The following is a 22,076-nucleotide window of genomic DNA, read 5'->3' on the forward strand; positions in this document are numbered from 1 at the left end:
GCAACCAGAGCAAAACTCCACTAAAAAAAGAAAAGAAAAGAAAAGAAAAGAAAGCATCTAAAACATACATGACAGCCAGGCCCAGTGGCTCACGCCTATAATCCCAGCCCTTTGGGAGCCTGAGGCAGGCAGATCACTTGAACCCAGGAGTTTGAGACCAGCCTGGGCAACATGGCAAAACCCTGTCTCTACAAAAAATACTTAGCCAGGTGTGGTGGTGCGTGCCTGTATTCCCAGTTACTTGGAGGGCTGAGGTGGGAGGATCGCTTCAGCCTGGGAGGTTGAGGCTCCAGTGACCTGTGACCTTTCCACCGCACTCCAGCCTGGGCGACAGAGAGTAAGCCTGTCACATTAAAATAAATAAATAAAACATACAGGACAAAATAAGTAAAAAGAAAGATTGAATTCTCTCATATTGGTGTCATTTCATGCTGAACCTACTGCCGCTCCATTCCCTACATCTGAGCATTTTCAAGGCCATTAAAAAATATATATTTGGAATGAACTAAAATGCAGAAATGTCACCTCAGAAAGTTTTTAAAGTTATTTGCTTGTCATCAACTCCAACTCACAAGCTTAACACTTGCTAAATTATATAAATTAAGAGAGAATTTGTGTGGTTGGAATTGACAGACTAAAATTACGAACCTCCCCGTTAAAAAAGTCACTTTCTCTCTATGCATTCCTTTCGTAGTTTTGCTTTGTGAAGGTCATGGCAAGCAATCAATGTATCTGGTGGCAGGAACATTCATCTTTTTTGGTGCAGTCAATTTTGCTCTATCGTTTCAAATATAAAGAGTGTAATTTTATGCTTCAAATCACTTCTCTGAAGAAAGACACTCCTATTAAAGACAAAACAATGTTGGGAAATGACTACAGGATTGGGTATTCTCTGCTGTCAAGGAATATCTCCATATTACAATGAGAAAAGTACTAATGCCTATCTTAAGGGCTTTATAGTTGCTTTCCTATGTGATGTGGGTGAGAACTATCACTGGGTGGAGAAAAATCTAGGTTGCAAAAGATTGCATGTTATCTTTTGGTTGGCTGGGATTGTGTAGTCATAAGTAACAAGAAGTTCTATTTTTCTGATCTTCTTCCCAATGTAAAACATCTACATTGAGCCTGAAAAATATTTCCTGTTTGTACATGATACATTCTTTATTTAAAAAGGCAAAGAGTAAAATTAAAATAGAGATGGAGTGCTAGTTTTCTAAACTTTTTTAAAAAGTTGACTGTCCTTTATATTTCATATATTTTTATTTCAAAGACTCAAACATGGAAATATGTATTCAATACAAAATATTTTAGTCTGAGATGTGTTATTTATTTTTGGAAACAGTCTGTCACCCAGGCTGGACTACAGTGGCATGATCTTGGCTCACTACAACCTCCACCTCCTGGGTTCAAGCAATTCCCGTGCCTCAGCCTCCCCAGTAGCTGGGACTACAGGCACGTGCCATCATGCCCGGCTAATTTTTTTTTTTTTTTTTTTTTTTTATGTCTTTTAGTAGAGATGGGGTTTCACCATTTCACCATGTTGCCCAGGCTGATCTGGAACTCCTGACCTCAGGCAATCTGCCCACTTCGGCCTCCCAAAGTGTTGGGATTACAGGCATGAGGCACTGTGCTTGGCCTAAAATGGATTATTTAGAATGAGCCCTATTCAAAACAAAATATATATCTCAGCATGGAAGTTGGATTCCTCTCTCTTAAGACATCCTTGATTTTCACTAAATGTAAGTTCTGATTATTTTTTAAAACACCCCATAATAAAATTATCCTGATTTTAAATTTTTTAAAGTTTACGTACTATGTTATCATGCCATGATTAGTAGTAATAGACAAGTAAATATTAGCCAAAGGAATTAGAAGAAAAGGTAAAAATATATTAGAAACCAAGCAAAGTTATTAATTTCATTTACCATAAATGATTATCAGGAAGCACCAAGAGTAGCTTAAAACTATTTAGAATGCCAAGCAATAAATATTTTTTAAAATTATGGTTAACTTAAAAATATTTAGCTGAAGTAGCAAGTCACAAAACGTAAGTTGTCAAATGTCTAGTTTTGCTTATAATTTATAATTATTTGCCAATTTTGGGTGTATAGGATTTCAACTTTGCCTTTATGCATGGGTTCGCTGATTGAAGTTTCATATCCTCCTCAACACACAGCATATCTGGCTATGATTTCCAGTTTTTGTTTCTTAAAAGAAGAGAAAAAAATTAAGGTGCTTGCGGGGCAATATGATAAAAAAAACTCCTTTAGGTTTTTATACTTTTTCCCTAAAAATTTTACTGTAGTTTTGCCCAACTGCAATTTAATATATTTTTAGACAGAATTGAATCTTCCCAAAGTAATCAACTTATTTAATATAAACAAAGGCTATTCTTTGTTTTCACAATAATATGTCATTAAGTTATATAATATTTAATTACGGAATTTCAGTAACAACAGAAACAGAAACTAGCTGGAACATGCTTGGAAAGTATAATTATTCTTGGTGAGCATATACCTCAGCTGATAGGGACAGAAGTGCTCAGGTGTATTAGAGAGTAGTCCATTAGCCCTGAGCTCCTATGTTTTGCAGAGGGAATAGAGAGCTTTGGTTAATGCAAGGAGTCAGTGAAGGAAGATCAACTAGTAAATGTTACAATTTACTTAGGAATAAATTTAACAATAAATGTATAGGCCATGTATGTTGAAAACTACAAAAATAAATTGAGGCACATCGAAAACTTTTGAATCAATGCAGAGATATTCCTAGTTCCTGGATGGGGTTTCAATGTCATAAATATATCAGCTTTCTTTATGTTAATCTACAGAGACCATGGAATTTAGGTGAAAATCCAAGCAATCTTTTATTTTAAAACTGATAAAATCATTAAAAATTATTTTTCCAAAGAATAAAAAAATGCAAGAAGAGTCATGGATATTCTGAAAAGTATAATAAAAGGAACTTTATCAATGTAGCCAAACTGTCATAAACCTACAATGATTGAATCACCATAGTTATGGTACAGGAAGAGAAAATTAGATCAATGGCTTTCTACCAGGAGCTCAAAAATAAATTCAAATATTAATAATATTAATACAATAAAAATTTAGTGCATTTGACATTTGCATTATGCATTTAACACAACTAGAGAGCAAATAGATTTAATCTATGATGTTGAACTGGCTAGTCAACTGAAAAGTCATTCATACGTCATTCATTACACCAATACAAATTTCAAATGAGTAAAAAATATAAAGGTAAAAAAAAACACTATAAGTAGTAGAAGAAGATAGGTATGAGCAGTTTTATAGTCTTTGGATAGAGAAGGTCTTTCATTGCATGAAACCCAGGAATTATAAAGAGGAAAAGTAGATAGATTTTACTGCATTCAAAAATTCTGTTCAGCTAGACATAAATATGTCGAACAACATAACAAACATAAAAACGGTCCACCACAAATGACAAAACTTAAATTGCACAAATATGACAATGTTAATACCACTAAAATAGAAATAGCTCTTAAAAACAAATAAGCATAACAATGGATGGAAGGTAACAGAATTTGTGAAACAAAAAATATAAAGAGACAATAAATATGTAAAAAAGAAATGCAAATACAGAATTTTAAAAATAACGCATCGAGTTGGCAAAGCAGAAAATAATGTCCAGTTTTAACATGGGAAATGAGACTCACTCATGCTCCACTAGTGGGAGTGTAAATTTCTACAGATGCTTTGGAAATTGGTAACAGCATTTTAAATTTATATATTCTTTATATTAAAGACACATATATTTGAAGAAGTGTAGAAAGGTAAGTACACAAAGATGCTTACTGCAGAATGTATATAGTAGTAAAAAAAGAAAGAGAAATCAATACAACCAGTTAAATAATGTTACATCCATAAAATGGATTGCTACAAAGTCATTTAGAAGAATGACATGGTTTTTCATATTTACTGACATGGAAACATTTCCTATATATAATGTTGTGCAAAAAAGTAGGTTGCAAAGCAATATATGTAGAAATATTACTTTTATATAAAAGCATATATAATATTAACCTCTATATATCCATGCAGATGTATAAATATATATTATGTGCATAATGGATGTCTTTGGGTGGTAAAATTAGGTGACTTTAAAAAATTTTTATTTTATGTATTTCCATATACTTTTCTATAAAAATGTTTATTTTTGTTTATAGAAACTGTAAAATTTAATATTTTAATGAATTCATTTTGCTTATCTCTTTAGTTATAATAAAAGTTACTTTATGCTAAAACATGATTTACATCTACAATGAAGTTTTTGCTTTTTGGTTTTAACTAAATTATATCTAGGGAGTTAGGAAGAAATAAGAAGCTGCTTCCTACAAATATGATTATATTTCCACTTTTGTCTAAACATATTCAAAATAAAGAGTTAAGATTAATAAATCCCAGAATTCCTGTTCTAAAGAGAAATACAGCAGGAGGTCAACAAATTTTTACTGTAAATAAGAAAAACTACAGCTCAAACTGACTTACACAACAAGAAAATTTACTATTTTATTGGAAGTCCAGATGAAAGGTGGGCTCCAGATCTGGCTTAATGGTGTATGTGGCCCATTATTGTCATCAGGAACTCAAATTATTTCCATAGTTCAGCAACTTCACTATATTCAGCCTTGGCTTCAGCCTAAATTGAGTCTCCTCATGGTTCTAAGATGGCTGCCAGTACCAATTATGATACATGCTTCCTTCCATAGTCCATCAGGAGAGGAGCCCCAAAACTTCTCCCCTAAGCATGGAATGCAAGTCCTCCACTTTGGTCTGATTGGATCAACTTGGATCACCTGGGCACCTGTGAGCCAGCTGTATTCCAGTATAGTGCTGTGTGTCGATGGGTCTGAACTCAGCTGTATCTACTTCTAAAGCTGGGAATGGGGTATAATTTTTCATACCTGAAAAAATTACAAGTCTGTTTGGAATTGGGGAATGAATAACAATTAGGTAACCAATTGTGTCTACTAAAAATGGGATATGTAGATATTATATTTAAAATGTACAATCAAAAGCTTCATTTGAACTTCAATTGGCTGTTCATGCTGATTAAACACACTGCGTAAATTTGTAGTTTATCCACATTACTTTAATGATATGTGTTGCTTGAGTTCAAGGTTATGAAACAAGTGTAAATTCTCATCCAACGTAAATGTCTCATATCACTATTTTCCTTAAAAATCTGCTTTATGATAGGCAGGTTAATTTGCAAATAAAAAAATTACTGTATTCTAGACACCTTTGTTGCTATCATATTTATAGAAAATGTTTGGACTTTTAAAAAAACTTAGGAGTGAATTTTTATTGTTCTGAAACCATAGCTCAATGACAAAGATAGTATTGAGTAATAGATTGTGCTGGAAACAAAAGACTATGCCAAAGGATAGTGATTAGAGAAAGCTTTATATAAAAGCATTTGGATGAGTACACAAGACAGAAATGCACAGAGTTCTTGCTGTGATTAGGGAAAGGGTAAATGTTCTGCATCACAAATCTCCCTAAATTTGGGCATATACAATATATATAATGTTGAATTTGGTTTGTCCTTTCCAGTGATTCTTACACTATAATTTATTTATTGCCAGGTCATAAGGAAGTAAACACATATTATTAATTTGGTCTAATATTTAACTTATGCTGCAGCAGACTTGTATTTCTTTAGTGATAAGTAATGGATTGTTTTCCACACACAAGCAAATGGAGGCGGGAACAAGTGACACATTACGCCCCTCTTTAAGAGCTCAGCATGGCCTTCCGACTCAAATACTAATTGAATATTGACTGAAAGATAGCTTTGGGCTCTCCACATAGAAAGAAAACTATGAAAAGCTCTTTGGACTAAATGGCAAATCTACAATTGTCTAGAACTGCTGCTTCGGGGGGAGACGTGCTTCTGATTAATTGAAACAAGTGCACATCTTAACCAGTGTCTGTTTACTTTGAAGGTCTATACTGCTGAATCATAATACACAGCAATACATAGGCTGCCTGTGGAAAGAAGATAGTAGAAAGAAATCCTTTTCTCCACTGCCAGGCAAACAGGAAGGCTGACAAATTATGTGGGGCTTTTGTCAAAACTCATAGGGAGTTGTTTCTAATCTGGCCATGGAAAAATGCTGGAGCAAATCATGTCCTTTGCAAATGAGATATTGGTTTGTGTTGACAATATTCTTCAGAAAATAAAGCCTCAAAGTGCCTTATAGGAAAACACATCACTTCAAGACAAGGTCAAGGCCAATCACTCTCTATTTGCCAATCACCCAGAAGTCTACATTATCTTTGATGGGCCCTCTGCCTTGGTTTAGTGTTATTTCCACTGGAGCTACTCAGAGGTACAGATCATTTTCAAAGGCTCCCCACTGCCTACCAAATAAAGGACAACTGACAGTCTAGTAACATTCAGTGTTTACCGCTACCTGATCCTAAGCTACCTTTCCGATCATGTGGCTTTTATATGCTTTTTACTGTAGTTTTGCTTGGCTTCTGTCTTTGCTCACGCTGCCCCTAGCATATCTGTTCTCCTTCCTACCCAGGTTCAAATCCTATTTGTTCCTCAGCTGCAAATGCAGCCTCCTCCAGGAAGCAGGCTGTAAGCCTTTGGTAAACAGTGTAGTGTTCTGAAGCCTTTCAGATGATGTAATGACCTGGTGATCCAGGAATATCTGAATCTTACCGTAAACCAAAATCTCCTATTCTCTTAAGAGAGCTATAATGACAGATGATGATGACAAATGGAAAATACCATCATCCCTCAGTATCTGCAGGACATTGGTTCTAGGACCGTCCCGTTCTGGCATACACTAAAATCTCCAAATCTGCATATACTCAAGTCTCACCGTTGGCCCTGTGGAACCTGCATAGGAAGTCAGCCCTCCCTATATGTGGGTTTCACATCCTGCTAATATTATATTTTGAATCCTTGGACTTGCACAGTTCAAACCCACGTTGGTCAACGGCCAGCTGTAAAATCACTATATTAAAACTTTCAAAGACTGGGCTGGAGCCTTTCTCTACTCCTATGCCCAGATACAAATCTTACCACCTCTATTAACACATAAAAGATAGAAAAGATGGTACCAAAGAATGTGCAAGAATAGACAGAGGATCAGGAATCTTATGCTTCCTATTTATGCAAATAACACTAACCACTACATGTGGTCCATACAATAACTTTTCTGTAATCTTACCACTAAGATAAGACTCTTTCCACTTGGGGAGGAGTGAGAAAGGGCAGGGAGCTTGAACGTTCCCTATTCTCTGGGTGCCTATGCAAATTTAGGTTGGTTTGGGGGATGAAATCATGTTGGAGAAAGGACAAATCCAAGATTCTATTTTAGTGTGCTTGGGCACACTCAAAGTTTTCTCCCCAGATTCCAAACCAACACCAGAAGTCATGCCTCCTCCTCTCTCCTTCTATGGGCTTGACATAAACCTGGGTTTATTGTGGGGTTTATGCTTTCTTGGGGCTAAATTAAACTCCATCTGCATCCTTTAGGTCAGCTGGAAGCCAGATGGAATCACATGTACATTTTCTGAAATTATGCTAGGTTCAACCATATGAGCTTTGTCCAAGTGTCATTATGTGCTTCACAATGTTATGCAGGAGAGTTTTTGCACCTGCAGGGGCATATCAGAATATCGGTCACTGAAATTAAATATAACTTAAAGGGCAGGCACCTTGCTTTACATTTTTAGAATTTGTAAAAAAAAAAAAAAGAACATTCATAGCCCACACATTGTGACAAGTACATAAAGTTACTCTAATAAAATGAAGACAAAGATCAACAATTGCTGTAGGGAAATGCCTTTGAACTATTGATTCAAGATACTTCTACATATAGGCATTGATTTTCTAAGATTTTTGTACAAATCTCCCCACAAAATTATAAAACTGATCTGTGCTGGATAAAACATTCAAGCCTCATTCACGACCTTTTCTCACAGTGTGAAGACATTTATATTCTTCTTTTCTCTCCTTTCCCCATAGCTTCCACACATTTCACTTAATCTTCTTAAAATGCTACATTGGTCATGTCGTTGTCCTGCTCAGAATTCTTCAGCAGTTCTCCATTGCCTACAGTGTGAAGTCTCCCACTCCTTAATCCCCTTACCTTGGTGAAGGGCATCTACCATCATGAACCAACCTTTGTTCTTATTTTCTATCCAATACTGGAATCTTATACAATTATATTTGTCTGTTCATATGTCCTCAAACTTGCTTTGCATTATCTCATCTCTAAAGAGAGTTGAAAGTATCCTTCCCTCCTCTCAAAATGTATCACACTGCTATCACTTGATCTCAGTCAGCTTGAGGCTTAGTTCAAATACCACTTCTTCCAACAAGCCTGGCAAAAGGCTATTTCATTCATTAGGCAGGAGAGACATAGGGACTGGAGGCTTGGAACTCTCCAAGGAGCTAAAAAAAAAAATCCAAGATCCTAAATATAGTCTTCAAAATGTAGGAATAAACATGAAAAATCTAAATTAATATTCAATTAAGTGACTTCCAAACACATATTGACTCCATTAATTGCTAAATTTAGTCCTCATAAAAATATTGATAGCATTGAAAACAGTGGTTTTTTTTTTTTTTTTTTTTTTTTTTTTTTTTAGACAGAGTCTTGCTCTGTCGCCAGTCTGGGGTGCTGTGATGCTATCTCGGCTCACTGCAACCTCCGCCTCCCGGGTTCAAGTGATTCTCCTGCCTCAACTTCCCGAGTAGCTGGGGTTACAGGCACGCACCACCATGTCCAGCTAATTTTTATATTTTTAGTAGAGACAGGGTTTCACCACGTTGGCCAGGATGGTCTCAATCTCTTGTGATCTACTCACCTCGGCCTCCCAAAGACCTGGGATTACAGGTGTGAGCCACTGTGCCCTGCCAAGGTTTAAGTTTTCAGGGATTCCTCTGAATGCACCATGATTCCTGAGAAATCATAGTCATTTATTATATAGACAAATAGCTTCAAAAGCAAGATTGAAAAACATACATTCCAGTTTTTTCAATAACCAAGTAGATGTGAAATGTGACATACATTTAAATGTTTTATGAGGTGGGGTGGACCCTCTAAAAGCGTGAATCACTATGACTTTCACAATTCTGCAATAAAATAAAGATTACATAAAAGGAAGCAATTTTTTAAAAAGTCTAAAATGGCCCAGGCCATTCTTACTGTAAATTCAAGTCTGACAGTGCAATGGGAGGAAGCCCTAGGTGCAGTTAAGTGGCCCAGGTTGGTGCTCTGTAGCCCATTCCAACCAGTGGGACTTCTCTGGACCTAACTTTTACTTGTTACAAAACGGGAATTTATAACTCGTCTCACATATACTCAAAGGGCTGTTTTAATGAAGCAATGAGATAATCTCAGTGGACAGGCTACAAATTGTAGAGAATATATATTACTATTCTGAATAGTTATGAACCAACAATCACGAACTCATGTATCACCTATTTATTGAACACCTATTATATATACATACAATCTGTCAGACACCTGGGGAGACTAAATGATCTCTGCAGTCAGGAGAAAGAAAAAGAACAGTTATACATTGAAGTAAGGTGTGCTGAATGCCTCAATGTAGTTAACATAGTACATGGTTAAGTGTGAAGGCTGGAGTCAGACTGCCTTGGCCCCAACCCATGTGCTATATCTGTGACCTAAGACAAATTGCTTATCTGCTTTTCCTCTTGGTTTCCTCTTCTGTAGGATTGGGATGATTAGTACCTATCTTATAAGGTTGCTATAAAGATTAAATAATCTATAAAGATTAAATAATTAAATAAAGAGATAAGGCTTGTAAATATACAGAACAGTGACTACACAGGGTAAAAGGCCAATGAATGCTAACTATTTATTCCTATACCTTATAACTGAGTGTTACCTTCTACCTAGGAAAGTAATGAAAGGCAAGGGAGGGCTTTTCAAGCAGGAGTGCAATGATACTGAGGCTCACAAAGAGCAATGGACAGCACAGGGATGTTAAGTGGCTTAACGGGCTGAAGCGAAGGGTGTGTGCAGGAAAACTGAAGTAGTTAAGCATGGATGGGGAGCAAAGATCTACTTAGGCCATGGAAGTAAGTTTCGATTTTATCCTGTGCAGGCAACAGAAAGCTACAGAAGAATTCTCAGCCATTGTTTGAAACAATGGTATCAAACAATTTGCAAACACATGCATTCTTTTGTGGTGAGGATGAACAATAAAAGATTTTAAGATGAGTTGCACATTTGTGCCTTGGCCAGCTCAGTTATATGGTAGCGCCACTGGGTGGCCATTCACTGAGTTAGAAAATATAAGGGGAAAGAATCTGGATGAGAAGAAAAATTGTATCATTGAATGGTGTGAGGACATTGAAAGGAGATGCCATGGAGGTCAATGCTCCTCCAAGTGTGCTCTGTAGACCTGTGTCATCTGTGAACTACTTCTTATTGGCCCTCACTGAGATAAAGTGCTTATACCAGAAATTACATCAATTTAGTCACTATGCATACTACTCAATACAGCTGACAACTTTTATAGGAAGACTTTCCTTGCAGAAGAAGGTAATGAGTTGATTTACATTCTAGTCCAAGCTCTTTACAAAGCATTCACTGACCTGCACCTGTCTGTGGCCACACCTTTAGCAGCACTGATACAAATGGCTAAATGTATGGGTCTGGCAGTCTGGCAAGAGGCCTATGCTGGAGACAAAAGATTTGCAAATTTTAAGTGTAGAGATGTTAGTAGCTAAAGTCATGATTAGGGATGAAGTTGCTGAGACAGATGGTATGGACAGAAGAAGAGGGCTGTCTTTGTTAGGACTGCAATAACCAAGAATCACCAACTGGGTAGCTTGAGCAACAGATATTGTCAGAGGCTAGGTGATGATCAAGGTGTCATCAGAGTAGGCTCCTTCTGAGGCGTAAGAATCTGTTCCATGCCTCTCCCCTAGTTTCTGGTAATTTGCTGACAATCTTTGGTGTTCCTTGCTTGTAGAAGCATCACCCCAATCTGTCTTCCTTTTCACGTGGCCTTCTCCGTGTGTGCATATCTCTGGGTCCAGATTTCCCCATTTTATAAGGACATCAGTCATAATGGATTATAGCCCACCCTAATGACCTCATCTTAATCTTCCAAATAAAGTCATATTCTGAGGCAGTGGGGGTTAGGAATTTGACATATAAATTTGGGGGGAACATAATAAACCCATAACAAGAGCCAAGAATGGAAATCTAGAAAACACCAATATTTACGATTCAGACACTCACACTATCCTGACTTAGTCTACGTCAGTGTATCTCAACTTCTCAACCAGATTGCTAGGTTCCTAGAGGTCAGGAAGGCCATCTAAAATGACTTTACATACTTTTTCTACAGGATCTAGTGAGTTTCTCATACATAGAAGTGGCTCAAACAACATTGTCTGATGATGTATAACAAACAAAACTTGAATATGGAAGAACCCCCAAGAAATGTTTTGAACACAGTATGTTATGACACACTGCCTTATAGACAACAGTTGCTATACTTGTCAGAAAAATCGCCAATGTAGATGTTCAGGATATATTTCAACTCATTTGCTTAAACAACTCTATGCCTACCATCCTCACCAAAAAGCTGTTTTTCTACATGGGCAACAGAAGGCATAATTATTTGCAAGAATTTTCAGTATTTTCCCTTTGCTTTCTTAAGAGGCATAGTAGATTCTCTGGACCACTTGGCATGTTTGCCAAAATCCCATTGTCTTTTTAAAAGCATCACCACTCCCTTAGGGTTTGTAACTTAGCATGTGCTCCTGGAACACTTAAGGATTAAAAAAAAAAAAAAAAAAAAAGTTAACTTCTAATTATCCCAGAACTTTTTTACTGCACAGAAGTAATTCTGAGAAGCACGTGATGAGTTAATATTTTCCTCCCATGGGCTGCTGAAAAGACATCAATATATTATCAATTTATTTCATATCTCTCAATTTTAGAATGGCAGACAGCAGATGGGAACACTTGAGGGCTTGATAATTCAATTTATTTTCAAACCTTTTTCCCACTTGTTAAAATAAAAGGAATAACACAGCAAAAATAATTTTCTTTGACTAGTGAAATGTATCAGAAAAGTCCGTATCTAAGAAGCAGTTTTACTTTTTATTGATGTTTTCTACATAGCATATTCTTATTACCATATCCAATATGCAGTAGCTCTGTAGTTATTATTTATTTATACCTTAACTACACCCAGAAAGGACTTTAGGCAGCTTACAATAAAATAACAGAAAATAATGCCAAAATCCTGTAAGAGAATAAAAGTAGAGAAAATGAGCACATTTATTTATGCCTAAATATGTAGAACTTACAGGTTCTGTGATACAACTTTGGCAACATTGTGGCTGATGGTAAATTAAACAGCCTAATTTTCACTAACCCAAATGAAATGCACTAAAAAACGCACACCCAATATGAAAACTTATTTCTTTGGCTTCTGCTGATTTTAATGTTTGATCACTTAAACACACACTATGGTGATTCAAGTTCAACTAGGATTCACCTATTGCAAGGGATTCATAAAGAAGACTTTTCTCTATATTGGATCTAGAAATTTGTCACTTTTTGGTATTAACAAACAAAGTCAAAGGTAATAGATAGCATGTTTCTGTAACGTAACTTATTTTGAAGCCATTTGGTAATTGGTTCACTCTGAGAAGCTTTTATAAAAGTAAAAATTATAGAGACAACGTCTCTGTAATAAAGGTGACTGTATTTTAGACTATTTCCTCTCTTTAGAAGCTCTCTAGGAAATAAAGCATCAGTGTGAAGTCTCAACAGTAGAACACTTACTGAACACCTACTACATGTCAGGTACTGTTTTGGGAGACGGGAATCTTACAGTCTAGTGAGTGATAGGCATGTGTAAAAAGGGTAATTTAAATATAAACTACAGGAGGTAAAAGAAAAGATTGACTAAGGAGTTATGGCAATACTTAGCCCACTACAAAGCTTTGAGTAAGGTTTCCTAAAGGAGATAACACTTGAGTTATAATAATTAAAGGATGAACAAGAGTGAATCGCGTGAAGAAAGCTGAGGACGACATTTTGCAATAAGAAACAGTATGAGCAAAGATATTGTAGTCTGAAATACTGTGGAGGAGTTTGGTGAACTAAAATGCAAGAATACTATTTTTACTGTTACTGATAATATTTGTCCATGTACCCCATATTAAAGATTTTAAGCAACTAACATGTTTTTTCTCTTACAATGCTTAATAATTTTTCCCCATTTTACAGATCAGGAAACTAAGAAGTAAAGACATAGATAATGTCCCCAGGGTCACAAAGTCAACATGTCACAGAGCTGACCAGGAATTTGAACCAGGGACTGATAGTCCACAGAGTTAGAGGTCTTAGTCTCTGTACTCTATTGCATATTACCTACTTATGCGAGTCTTACTCTATCTAGATATATAAAGTTTTGAACATATATATGCTTAGAATTTACTCTCTACACAAACATAAAAGCATTTTATGAGATCATTTTTAATGGTAACAATCAATATGGTAATAGTCAATATCATAGTCAATATCATTAGTGTAAACCAACATTTTTAAAAGAGCTATTTGGATTGAGGACAAAAATATTAGGACTTGAAAAAGGCCGGTGACCTATTCAATGATAACGAGCATAGTGCCTTTCCTCATAGTGGCTATGAAGAAAATAAGGAACTCTGAGGATCCCATCACTTACCAATTGAGTGACCCAAGACCCCTTTATCTGAGTCTTCTGATGAACTTGTGGCAAATCTTCCCATCTACATGTGCTTGGCATTAGCCATTTAAAATATCTCCTATGAATTCTATCCATGTTACTTTTGTTCAAAGTGAGCTTTTGAAGCCAGACAAATGGGTCCCTGTTTTTTGTTCAAAGAAATACAAGTGAAATGTCTCAACAAAAGTGAAAGAACAGAGATGTATTGTACCCTGGACCCCCATCTGGTTTATAGGTAATACTCTAATAACTACCTGCCTTCTGGTATTCTTGCATTTTAGTTCACCAAACTCCTCCATACTGTTTCATGATGATAATAGCAATAATGAATATAAGGCTTGTGATGGCTAGTACTTCATATATATTAACTTGCCCAGTCCTTTCAGATAAAAACACTGCACATATCAACTTAGCAATAACAAGAGCTAACACTTGTATTGCACTTACATATTCCAGATATTATTTTAACAGCTTTACTATATTATCTCAATTAATTTTCACAAAAACCCAATGATCAAGGTACCACTACAATTCCCATTTCATTCATGAGTAAACTGAGCCTCAGAGAGGTTAATTGTCTAAGATCACAGAGCGAGATAAGGGTACAGCAAGAAAGCAAACTTAGGCATTCTAATTTCACAGTGTATACCCTTAACCACTGTCCTTCACTGTCCATCAATATATCAATAGCAAGGGCTAGACTCAATGCATTGGCTGAATTCATCCCCCTTTCCTCATCTATTAAAAACAGAAATCATATCACATGCCTAGACTGACAAATGAAAAAGTAATAATTTTGATCATCGGCCCTCCAATTTGGCAAAAACTATAAAACAAGAAAAGTACTGCAGTTGCCAAAGACAGGGAACACACAGTTCTAAATTTCAGGTCCTTCTCTTGGATGCTTTACAGGGGCCAGGGTCAGATCACTGATACTTGTTAAGCAATTGTAAAAGGAGATGGTGTTGGCAAGAACCAGACAGCTTATATCCTACCATGCAGATTTATATGGTGGATGGGTATCTTGGACCAGTTTAGTTAAAAGTGATTAACATTCTATTATTTAAATGATGGTTGGGTAGTCTTATTTCCATCCCTTTTTGCAAATCCATAAAAACTCAGGCCCAGTGTTGTCATGTCTTCCACTTGTAAGAGAAGCCAGAAATCCAGATTTTTTATGTGAAATATTTTGATAGTTTTAAATGTTGAGAACTAATTCAAAATTTGAAAAGCACTTTGTGGACGAAATGCATTTGTAGATCAATTTCAGCCCACAGGCCCCAGTTTGCAATCTCTCATGTAGTCTGCTGTCTTATAGCCTTTTGAAATTTCACCTTATGTGAAGATTTAGAGAGCTGGACTAATGAAATCTAACCTCATCTCTAACCATCTTGGATTCTTTAAGACACTGTCTTATTTTGTAATGTAAAAACATACCAAATACAACTTTGAATGAATTTGTAAGTCTTGGTAAAAAGTAATCTCATTGTCCAGAAAGAACTATCAACTCCTATATCTGGAGAGGACATTAGAAATTATCCAAAGCTTGTCCATCCCCATCTCCACATGAGAGATTTAGAAATTATCCCAGAGTCTTGCCTACAATCAGTGGTTCATTAGTGGCAGGGTTTGAGCTAAAACACAGGTTTCAAAATATAGGTTGAGTATTCCTTATCCTCAGTGCTTGAGAGCAGAAGTGTTTTGAATTTTTAAAGGATTTTAGAATATTTATGTCATACTGGTTGAGTATCCCTAATCCAAAAATCTGAAATCCAAAGTGCTTCAATGAGCATTTCTATTGAGCATCATGTCATGATCAAAAAGATTTTAGAGCATTTCAGATATTATGTTTTTGGATTATGGAAGCTAAATCTGTATATCCTTTCCCTTCATCATCTAGCTTTTTTCATTCTGATATGGAAGTCATTTAGCCTCCTAAATCCAGCCATTCCTGCAGTCACTTCTGTACCAGTCTCTTCACTTACATGAACCAGTAAGTCACTCAACCTCTTTTTTGATTTAGCCACTTGTGCTGGGTTTCTGTCACTTAGAACCAACAGAATCTGACTGACATTGCCTAACAGTGACTCTTTTCCACATTTCTGCTACCTAGTGTTCTTCTCCAGACTGCAATACCTGTTTTTCCTATGCTTACTCAAATGAAATTAACTTTTAAAGACCTAACCCTAGTCTACTTTCTCTATGAAGATTTTTTCTACTATTGTATCCAATCCTGTGTGTGCATGCACTCTTCTTTCTTCCTTCCCCACTTTAGTACTTCTAATCAGCGTCTTACAACTAAAACTTTCTTATTCAGCTTATTTGACATATATGTTATCTTCCAAACTAGAAGCTCCCCCAATTCAGGAACCACATCTCACAAGTACCAATTTCTTCTGCCATCAAGCCTGGGTGAGCGCTTAGTGCAATGAGTAACTGGTCAGTTATTTAGAACTTATTTCTAGGTTAGAACTCTCATCATTCCAGCTTAAGCTTTATAGACACCTGTCCCCAAATCACAGATGCTGGTTATATTTCAACATGATAGCTTACGATTGTTTATTAAATTTGCTTTTGCAGTGGGAAGATCCCTAAGTCATTTGACTCTTATCATTTTACTCAGTGCAATTCTTCAGGAATGAAACATTTAATTTCCTTTGTTCTTCGGTCCAGTTTTAGGGAATCATAAGCCTATGCTAGGGGTGTAATGAGGCAAGAACCTCTCATGGTATTCCGCATCTTCAGAAAGTCTCTGCTATCAGTGCATAACAGCGGCTTCCCAATGCACCAAGGAAAATGGGGAGGGGAGAATGCCAACAAGCCCATTTAAATAATTCAGTTCTTCCCCTGATGAAGAGAAACAATTCTGTTTGAAGAAAAATTGGTTTAATCGTCACTTTGTTCTCTCAAAAGGTAGAATTTTTTTTAGAATGCAAGTCATATATTGCACTAACAAAGCAAACCTTAAGCATTTTGGGTAGACCTAAGTGCCTCAAAATATATCTGAGTAGACAACTTTATTATTGATTCAAAACACACACATACTTGCGCTCTCTCTCACACACATATATAGTTAGCTAGCACTAGGTCTTTTTATGTAAGGTATGGCTTTTTAGTCTTGCCCAAATAAGCCCAAGTAAATGAATAAGGAGAGAATTTCTATGGCTATGACTCAACATTAGCCATAATTTCATGGGCAAATACAAGCTGAATCATACAGAAATGAGTAGCTTGAACTTACAAGACATTTGTCCTCTTGAATGAAATAGGAATTGCTGTGTAATAGACAGTTTTAAGGATTACCCTTTTCCCCCATCATGCACAGACACACATGTACACTATACCTATGTATGTAGACACAATACTCATTTTAAACTATTAGAATAATTCCTATGTCATTTAAAAAATGGTCATGTCAATCTAAATATTACATGAATTGCTAACAGTGCCTGCTTTTACATTCCCTCACTGTAAGTAGCTAGTTCACACAAGGTAGCCACCCATCACCGTTACTACATAATTTAGAAACATATGGTATAGCTTTGCCATGCCAACTTCTAGGTATTCACTTTACCATTCTGACAAAAGAAGAAGAAAAAGCAAAGAACTGCTTTCCAAACTGTCATTTCTGAGCTACTGAAACATACATTGTTACATTCTGGTGGGGAGGTTTTTGTTTTGGTCATAAATTATTTCGCCATGTTATATTTCAATTCACAGTAATGTAACATAATATACCGGTAAATAATAAAATGTTTTTTCAGATAGTCCGTTTAAAGTCCCCTCTTTAATTGGGAAGATTGTTGGAATGCTCTTTTTCTCAGTAAAAGTGAAACCAAAGTAATTACCAAAATTATCCAAATTATGGTACTGTCTCCTTCTGTTCCTTCGGAAGTGTTCTTCTGAGCTAAAATCTTTTTCCTTTCAGCTTAAACAACATAGTAAAGTTGATACAGTCTAGTGTTCAAATTTACCCACTAAAAGCCCATCCCTCTCCTTCATATTCTTTAAGAAGTTATACCTAAGCATCCACTTTGCCCACAGTGACTATATTTGATGGGTGTACAGGGGAAGAAAGGAGGACCTCTCTCAATTCAGAGAGAAATAACTCTGGGTAAAGAAGTACACCTGACATATTGTTAGGATTCTAGGGCTCTTTTTATCCTAGACTATTTCTAGCCAGTATCTCATATTAAAAAGATAGGATTTGGAATCAGAATGTTTCACTTCAATTGCCATCTTTTACCCATCTACGTGGTGCTTTAGGCAAATAACAAAATTTCCAAGTCTCAGTTTTTTAAAAACAAGGATGGCAATTTGTACATTGTTAGAGTTAGGAGATTTAAAAAATGATTTAAGAACAGAAAAAAATAACTTCGGCTAAAAACTAAGGAAATCTGAATAAACTACAGACTTTAGTTAATAATAATGTATTAATATTAGTTCATTGTAACCCATGTCCCATACTACTGTAAGATATTAAGAAGGGAAATTAGATATGGAGTATATAGGAACTCTCTGTACCTTATATCAATTTTTCAGTGAATTGAAAGCTGTTCAGAAAGATAAAATCTATTCGTCAAAAAATGATCTATGTGCCGTGCACATAGTAGATACTTGAAAAAGTGGTGTGAGTATTGTGATATAGATTATTTGGTTTCATACGGTGCATTATACTCTGTACAATATGGTCTTTTCTCCACAATTCAGCAATTCCTTTTCATAGATCTCGCTCTCTCTCTCTGACCTCCATATCATCCTATCCCTTTCTCTACATTTTTCCTCTGACTTTTTCTAGTTCATCCTTTTCTATTCTACTGCAAACTCATGTTTATTTTACAACTAGTTTATCTTTCTCCAAGACTAACTTTAGCTCATCAACTATTTGTTGGCTTTAAACTTTACCACAGTGATTATGCAAACCTTTTAATTACTCTCAATCATTGCTTATTTTTAAAAAATCAGAGTTCTAAGCTTTCTACTTGAAGGAGCAAAACACACCTCTAGAAAGGCATTAAAAACTTACAGATATACCAGTGAAAAAGCTTCTTTTTGTAATAAGGAGATATATATATATTTTGTTGTTGTTTAAATTTAGCTTCCCAGTATAGCCAAAAGCTCTGGGATAGCTTCACTGGGATATGTATTTAGCAACAGTTTGCTGTGATAACTAAGAATAGTTTGACCAAATGTCAGTGTTATCAATCTGTCCTGGAGTCTCTCTGAGGTTAAGCTCCCGTGTAAAAATGGAAACAGCATGCCCCTCAAAACCACAGCTTTGAGTGGATTCAGGTAAAACATACAATCAGATCAGAAAAATCTGGCCTTATAATGATCTCTAAAGTAACTGAAGTTTCTGTTTAGAAGAACTGTGTCTCTGTGGGATTTCTTTCTCCATGCTAGCTCTGGACTTAAGCAACTATTTAAAGGACAGACCTCTAGAGACTTTGATAAATGTCTCTAGACATCTCCCCCACCCCTTTCGACCTAACACTTAAAGTCACAGTTTTCATTGTCAAAGGAATGGAATATTTTTGGCTGGTGCTGTTATTACTGGGATAGATTTTGGAGGTTGAAGTTCCCATGCTGTAAAGGCACAATTACAATAGGAATTCCAAACTGAAATGTGAACTATTAGGCCCCGTGGACTCAACATCCAGCCTTAAAATAATATCCCAAAAACTTTTACTTCTCTGAGGATACTTTTGCTCTACTGCAGTCAAAAATACGAACTGAAAAAACAAGGGGCCACAGATAGAGATGGAGAGTCTTGTGTGTAACCCACCTCCCGTCTCTCACCCTGGAAATTAGTTTTATCTTTTAATGAAACTGATATCCAAGCTCGTGATGGCTGAAATAAATCATCAGTGCTGGGTGGTGTGTGTACACATGTAAGCAAAACAAACAGAGAAATCTGTGCTAACTCAAGGTAAGGGTGGATAAATACGGAAAACCTAATGCTACTACAGCAACATGTAATTTGTTCTTAAATGGCAGCAACTGAAAAATTCACTATTTTAAGACACTAGTCTCACAGTCTTGATGGGGTTAGGACTGGCCTCACACTGCCTCTGTGTGGGGCTTGACTAGCTTTTTTGACAGCTCAAGTGCTGCAAATTTATTTAAAAGAGAATAGAACGCTGACTTTCTTCACTAACTCACTCCAGCTGGGTTCCTGCCTGCTTTTCTTCTGTCCCCACCCCCCGCCACTGCCCCTCATCTTGCAGTACCCCTCATCCCTTTCTCCAGCTAAAGAACAGCTGATAGAAACAGGCGCCTTTTTTTTTTTTTTTTTTTAACATCAAAGGCAGCCCAGAGCTACCTCAGCCTTGCCCCAGCCTCAGACAGAAAAAGCTTTTGATGCCTCTGATTGCGAAGCTTTTTGCAGCTGTACTTTATCAAGGCAGCAAGTGGCAGGGCTTGGAGGACCCAGGCGAGCCAGAAGGTGGCGGCGAAGTCACCTTGGGAAGAGGAGAAGAGGGTCAAAGAGAGGACGGCGGAGGGGCTGACCCGGACGGAAGGACCAGAGGGCGTGCCCCTGCTCTGGGGTCAGTGAGGAAGGGTCAGGGGGACTGGTGAGAACTCCAGCCATAAGGAAGCAGTGCCCGAGGACACTTTGGCGACGCTAGTCGGTGATCAGCTGACCCGGGCAGGGAGAGGAGGGTGCCCTTCGCAGAGTCACGGGAAGCTTCGCCTTCTGGGCTTGCTTTCTCCCGCCTGCCCCTGCGGTTGCTCTCTGCCCCAGCGAGCGGAGCGCTGCTCCAAGACGCTCTTCTCCCTCCACCTCGGCGCCCCCACCTGCCGTTGCCCCCGCCCGCCGAACGCACGCCCAGGAGGGCGGGCCCGGAGTTGAGCGCAGCCGCCCGCCGCTGGAGAGCGCTGGGAGCCCTGCAAGCGAGCAAGGCCTCTCTGGGCGCCGCGGGCAGCAAATCACTCCCCGAGCCTCTCGGTCCACAAAGCGGGACCTGCCTGCCTCGCTCACCAACGCTCCCGGGCTGGGGGGGCTCGAGCAAGCGGCGCTGCGCTCCGCGGCCCTCGCCCGTCCCAGTCAGCTCCAGGAGCGCTCCAGGCTGGGTTGGGCTGGGCCTGGGCGAGCCCGGCCGCTGGGAGGGGGCCTCGTAGCCCTTTCCCCAGGGCGCGGTCTCCACCTCTCCTGCTCCTCCTCGCCAGCTGCGCCGCCAGCTCCCATTGTTCGCCCCGCCCGCCTGGCGACGTCCGGGTGCTGCTCCCTGGGCCTCCCAGGCGCACCTACCTTCTGCTGCCGGCGAGCCATGTCGGTGGGCTGCTTGGCATTAAAGGGGTAGGCGATGCAGCGCATCACGAACACATACAGCTGCAGCCTCTTCTTCCTCTCCTCCTCCTCTTTCTGCAGCCGCTCCAACTCTTCCTTCTCCTTCTCGCTCACCACCGACGGGCTGGGGCTGGAGGGCCGGCCGCCGCCAGCGCGGCTGCTGGGTTGCAGCCCCCCGGCCCCGCCGCCGCTGCTCGCGCCGCTGCCCCCGCCGCCGCCTGCACCCACCCCGGCTCCGGCGCCGGCGCCCCCCAGCCCGGCGCTGCCGGCCGAGCCCTCGCTGGTACGGCTGGGAGACAGGCGCGCGCCGGACGGGGCCGAGCCGAGCACCTCCTTGCCGCTCTCCTCCTCCACGATCTCATCCGATTCTTCTTCGCTGGACGAAGGGTCCAGCATAGTGGCGCCTGGGGAGCGGGGTCTCTGGAGCCCCCGGCTTGGAGTGCAAAAGGTGGGGGGCGCTGGAGGCAGCCGGGGATCAGCTCTCCCGGGTGGGCGCTTCTCCCCAGGTCAGGGAGCGAGAGCGCTGCTGCTCAGCCTCGGCCGCCGCGACTGATCCTCTGCCCGGCGGTCGCGAGCTGGGCTCAGACCCAGAAGCGCGAAGGGAGGAGGGGAAGGGAGAGGTGCGTCCGTGGACTCGAGGTGGGCAAGGGGGAGAATCAATTGCGAGCCCCGAGCCCGCAGCCGGATGCCATCTGCGGCTGCTGAAGGAGGCGCCTCCAGAAAAGATGCCGAGTGTTGCAAGCTGTCGATGCAGCCAAGAGCCGAAGAGGCATCTTGCCGATTGGGGAGGGAGCGGCGCTTACGTGTTTATTGGCTTAACTCTCCCGTGTCCGCGGCGTAAAGGGCTGCTGCAGAGGGCTGGAGGTGGGAGAGCGCGGAGCGTCCTCAGAGCCTCAGTACTTCTGACCCCAATACCTTGCCACCCTCCTCCCCTGCCAGCTTCGTGGATAATTTTTTTGTTGATATCTGGCTCTCATTGCCTCAACCCCTTTTCCCCTCCCGCGGACAAAAAG

General features: G+C 39.0%; 1 protein-coding gene across 11 annotated transcripts in view; it reads right to left on the minus strand.

Moving 5' to 3' along the window:
• Positions 1-21,476, minus strand: part of CADPS (calcium dependent secretion activator) — a 475,079-nt gene extending 453,603 nt beyond the window's left edge. For all 11 annotated transcript variants that reach the window (XM_009445771.4, XM_054682049.2, XM_009445769.4 and 8 more), the window contains exon 1: positions 21,025-21,476. In XM_009445771.4, coding sequence (XP_009444046.2) covers positions 21,025-21,459 — 435 coding nt within the window. In that variant the 5' untranslated portion in view covers positions 21,460-21,476. The remainder of the gene's footprint in view (positions 1-21,024) is intronic.
• Between the last annotated feature and the right edge of the window lie 600 nt (positions 21,477-22,076).

The sequence above is a fragment of the Pan troglodytes genome, chromosome 2 (genome assembly GCF_028858775.2).
Source record: "Pan troglodytes isolate AG18354 chromosome 2, NHGRI_mPanTro3-v2.0_pri, whole genome shotgun sequence".
Lineage (NCBI taxonomy): Eukaryota > Metazoa > Chordata > Mammalia > Primates > Hominidae > Pan > Pan troglodytes.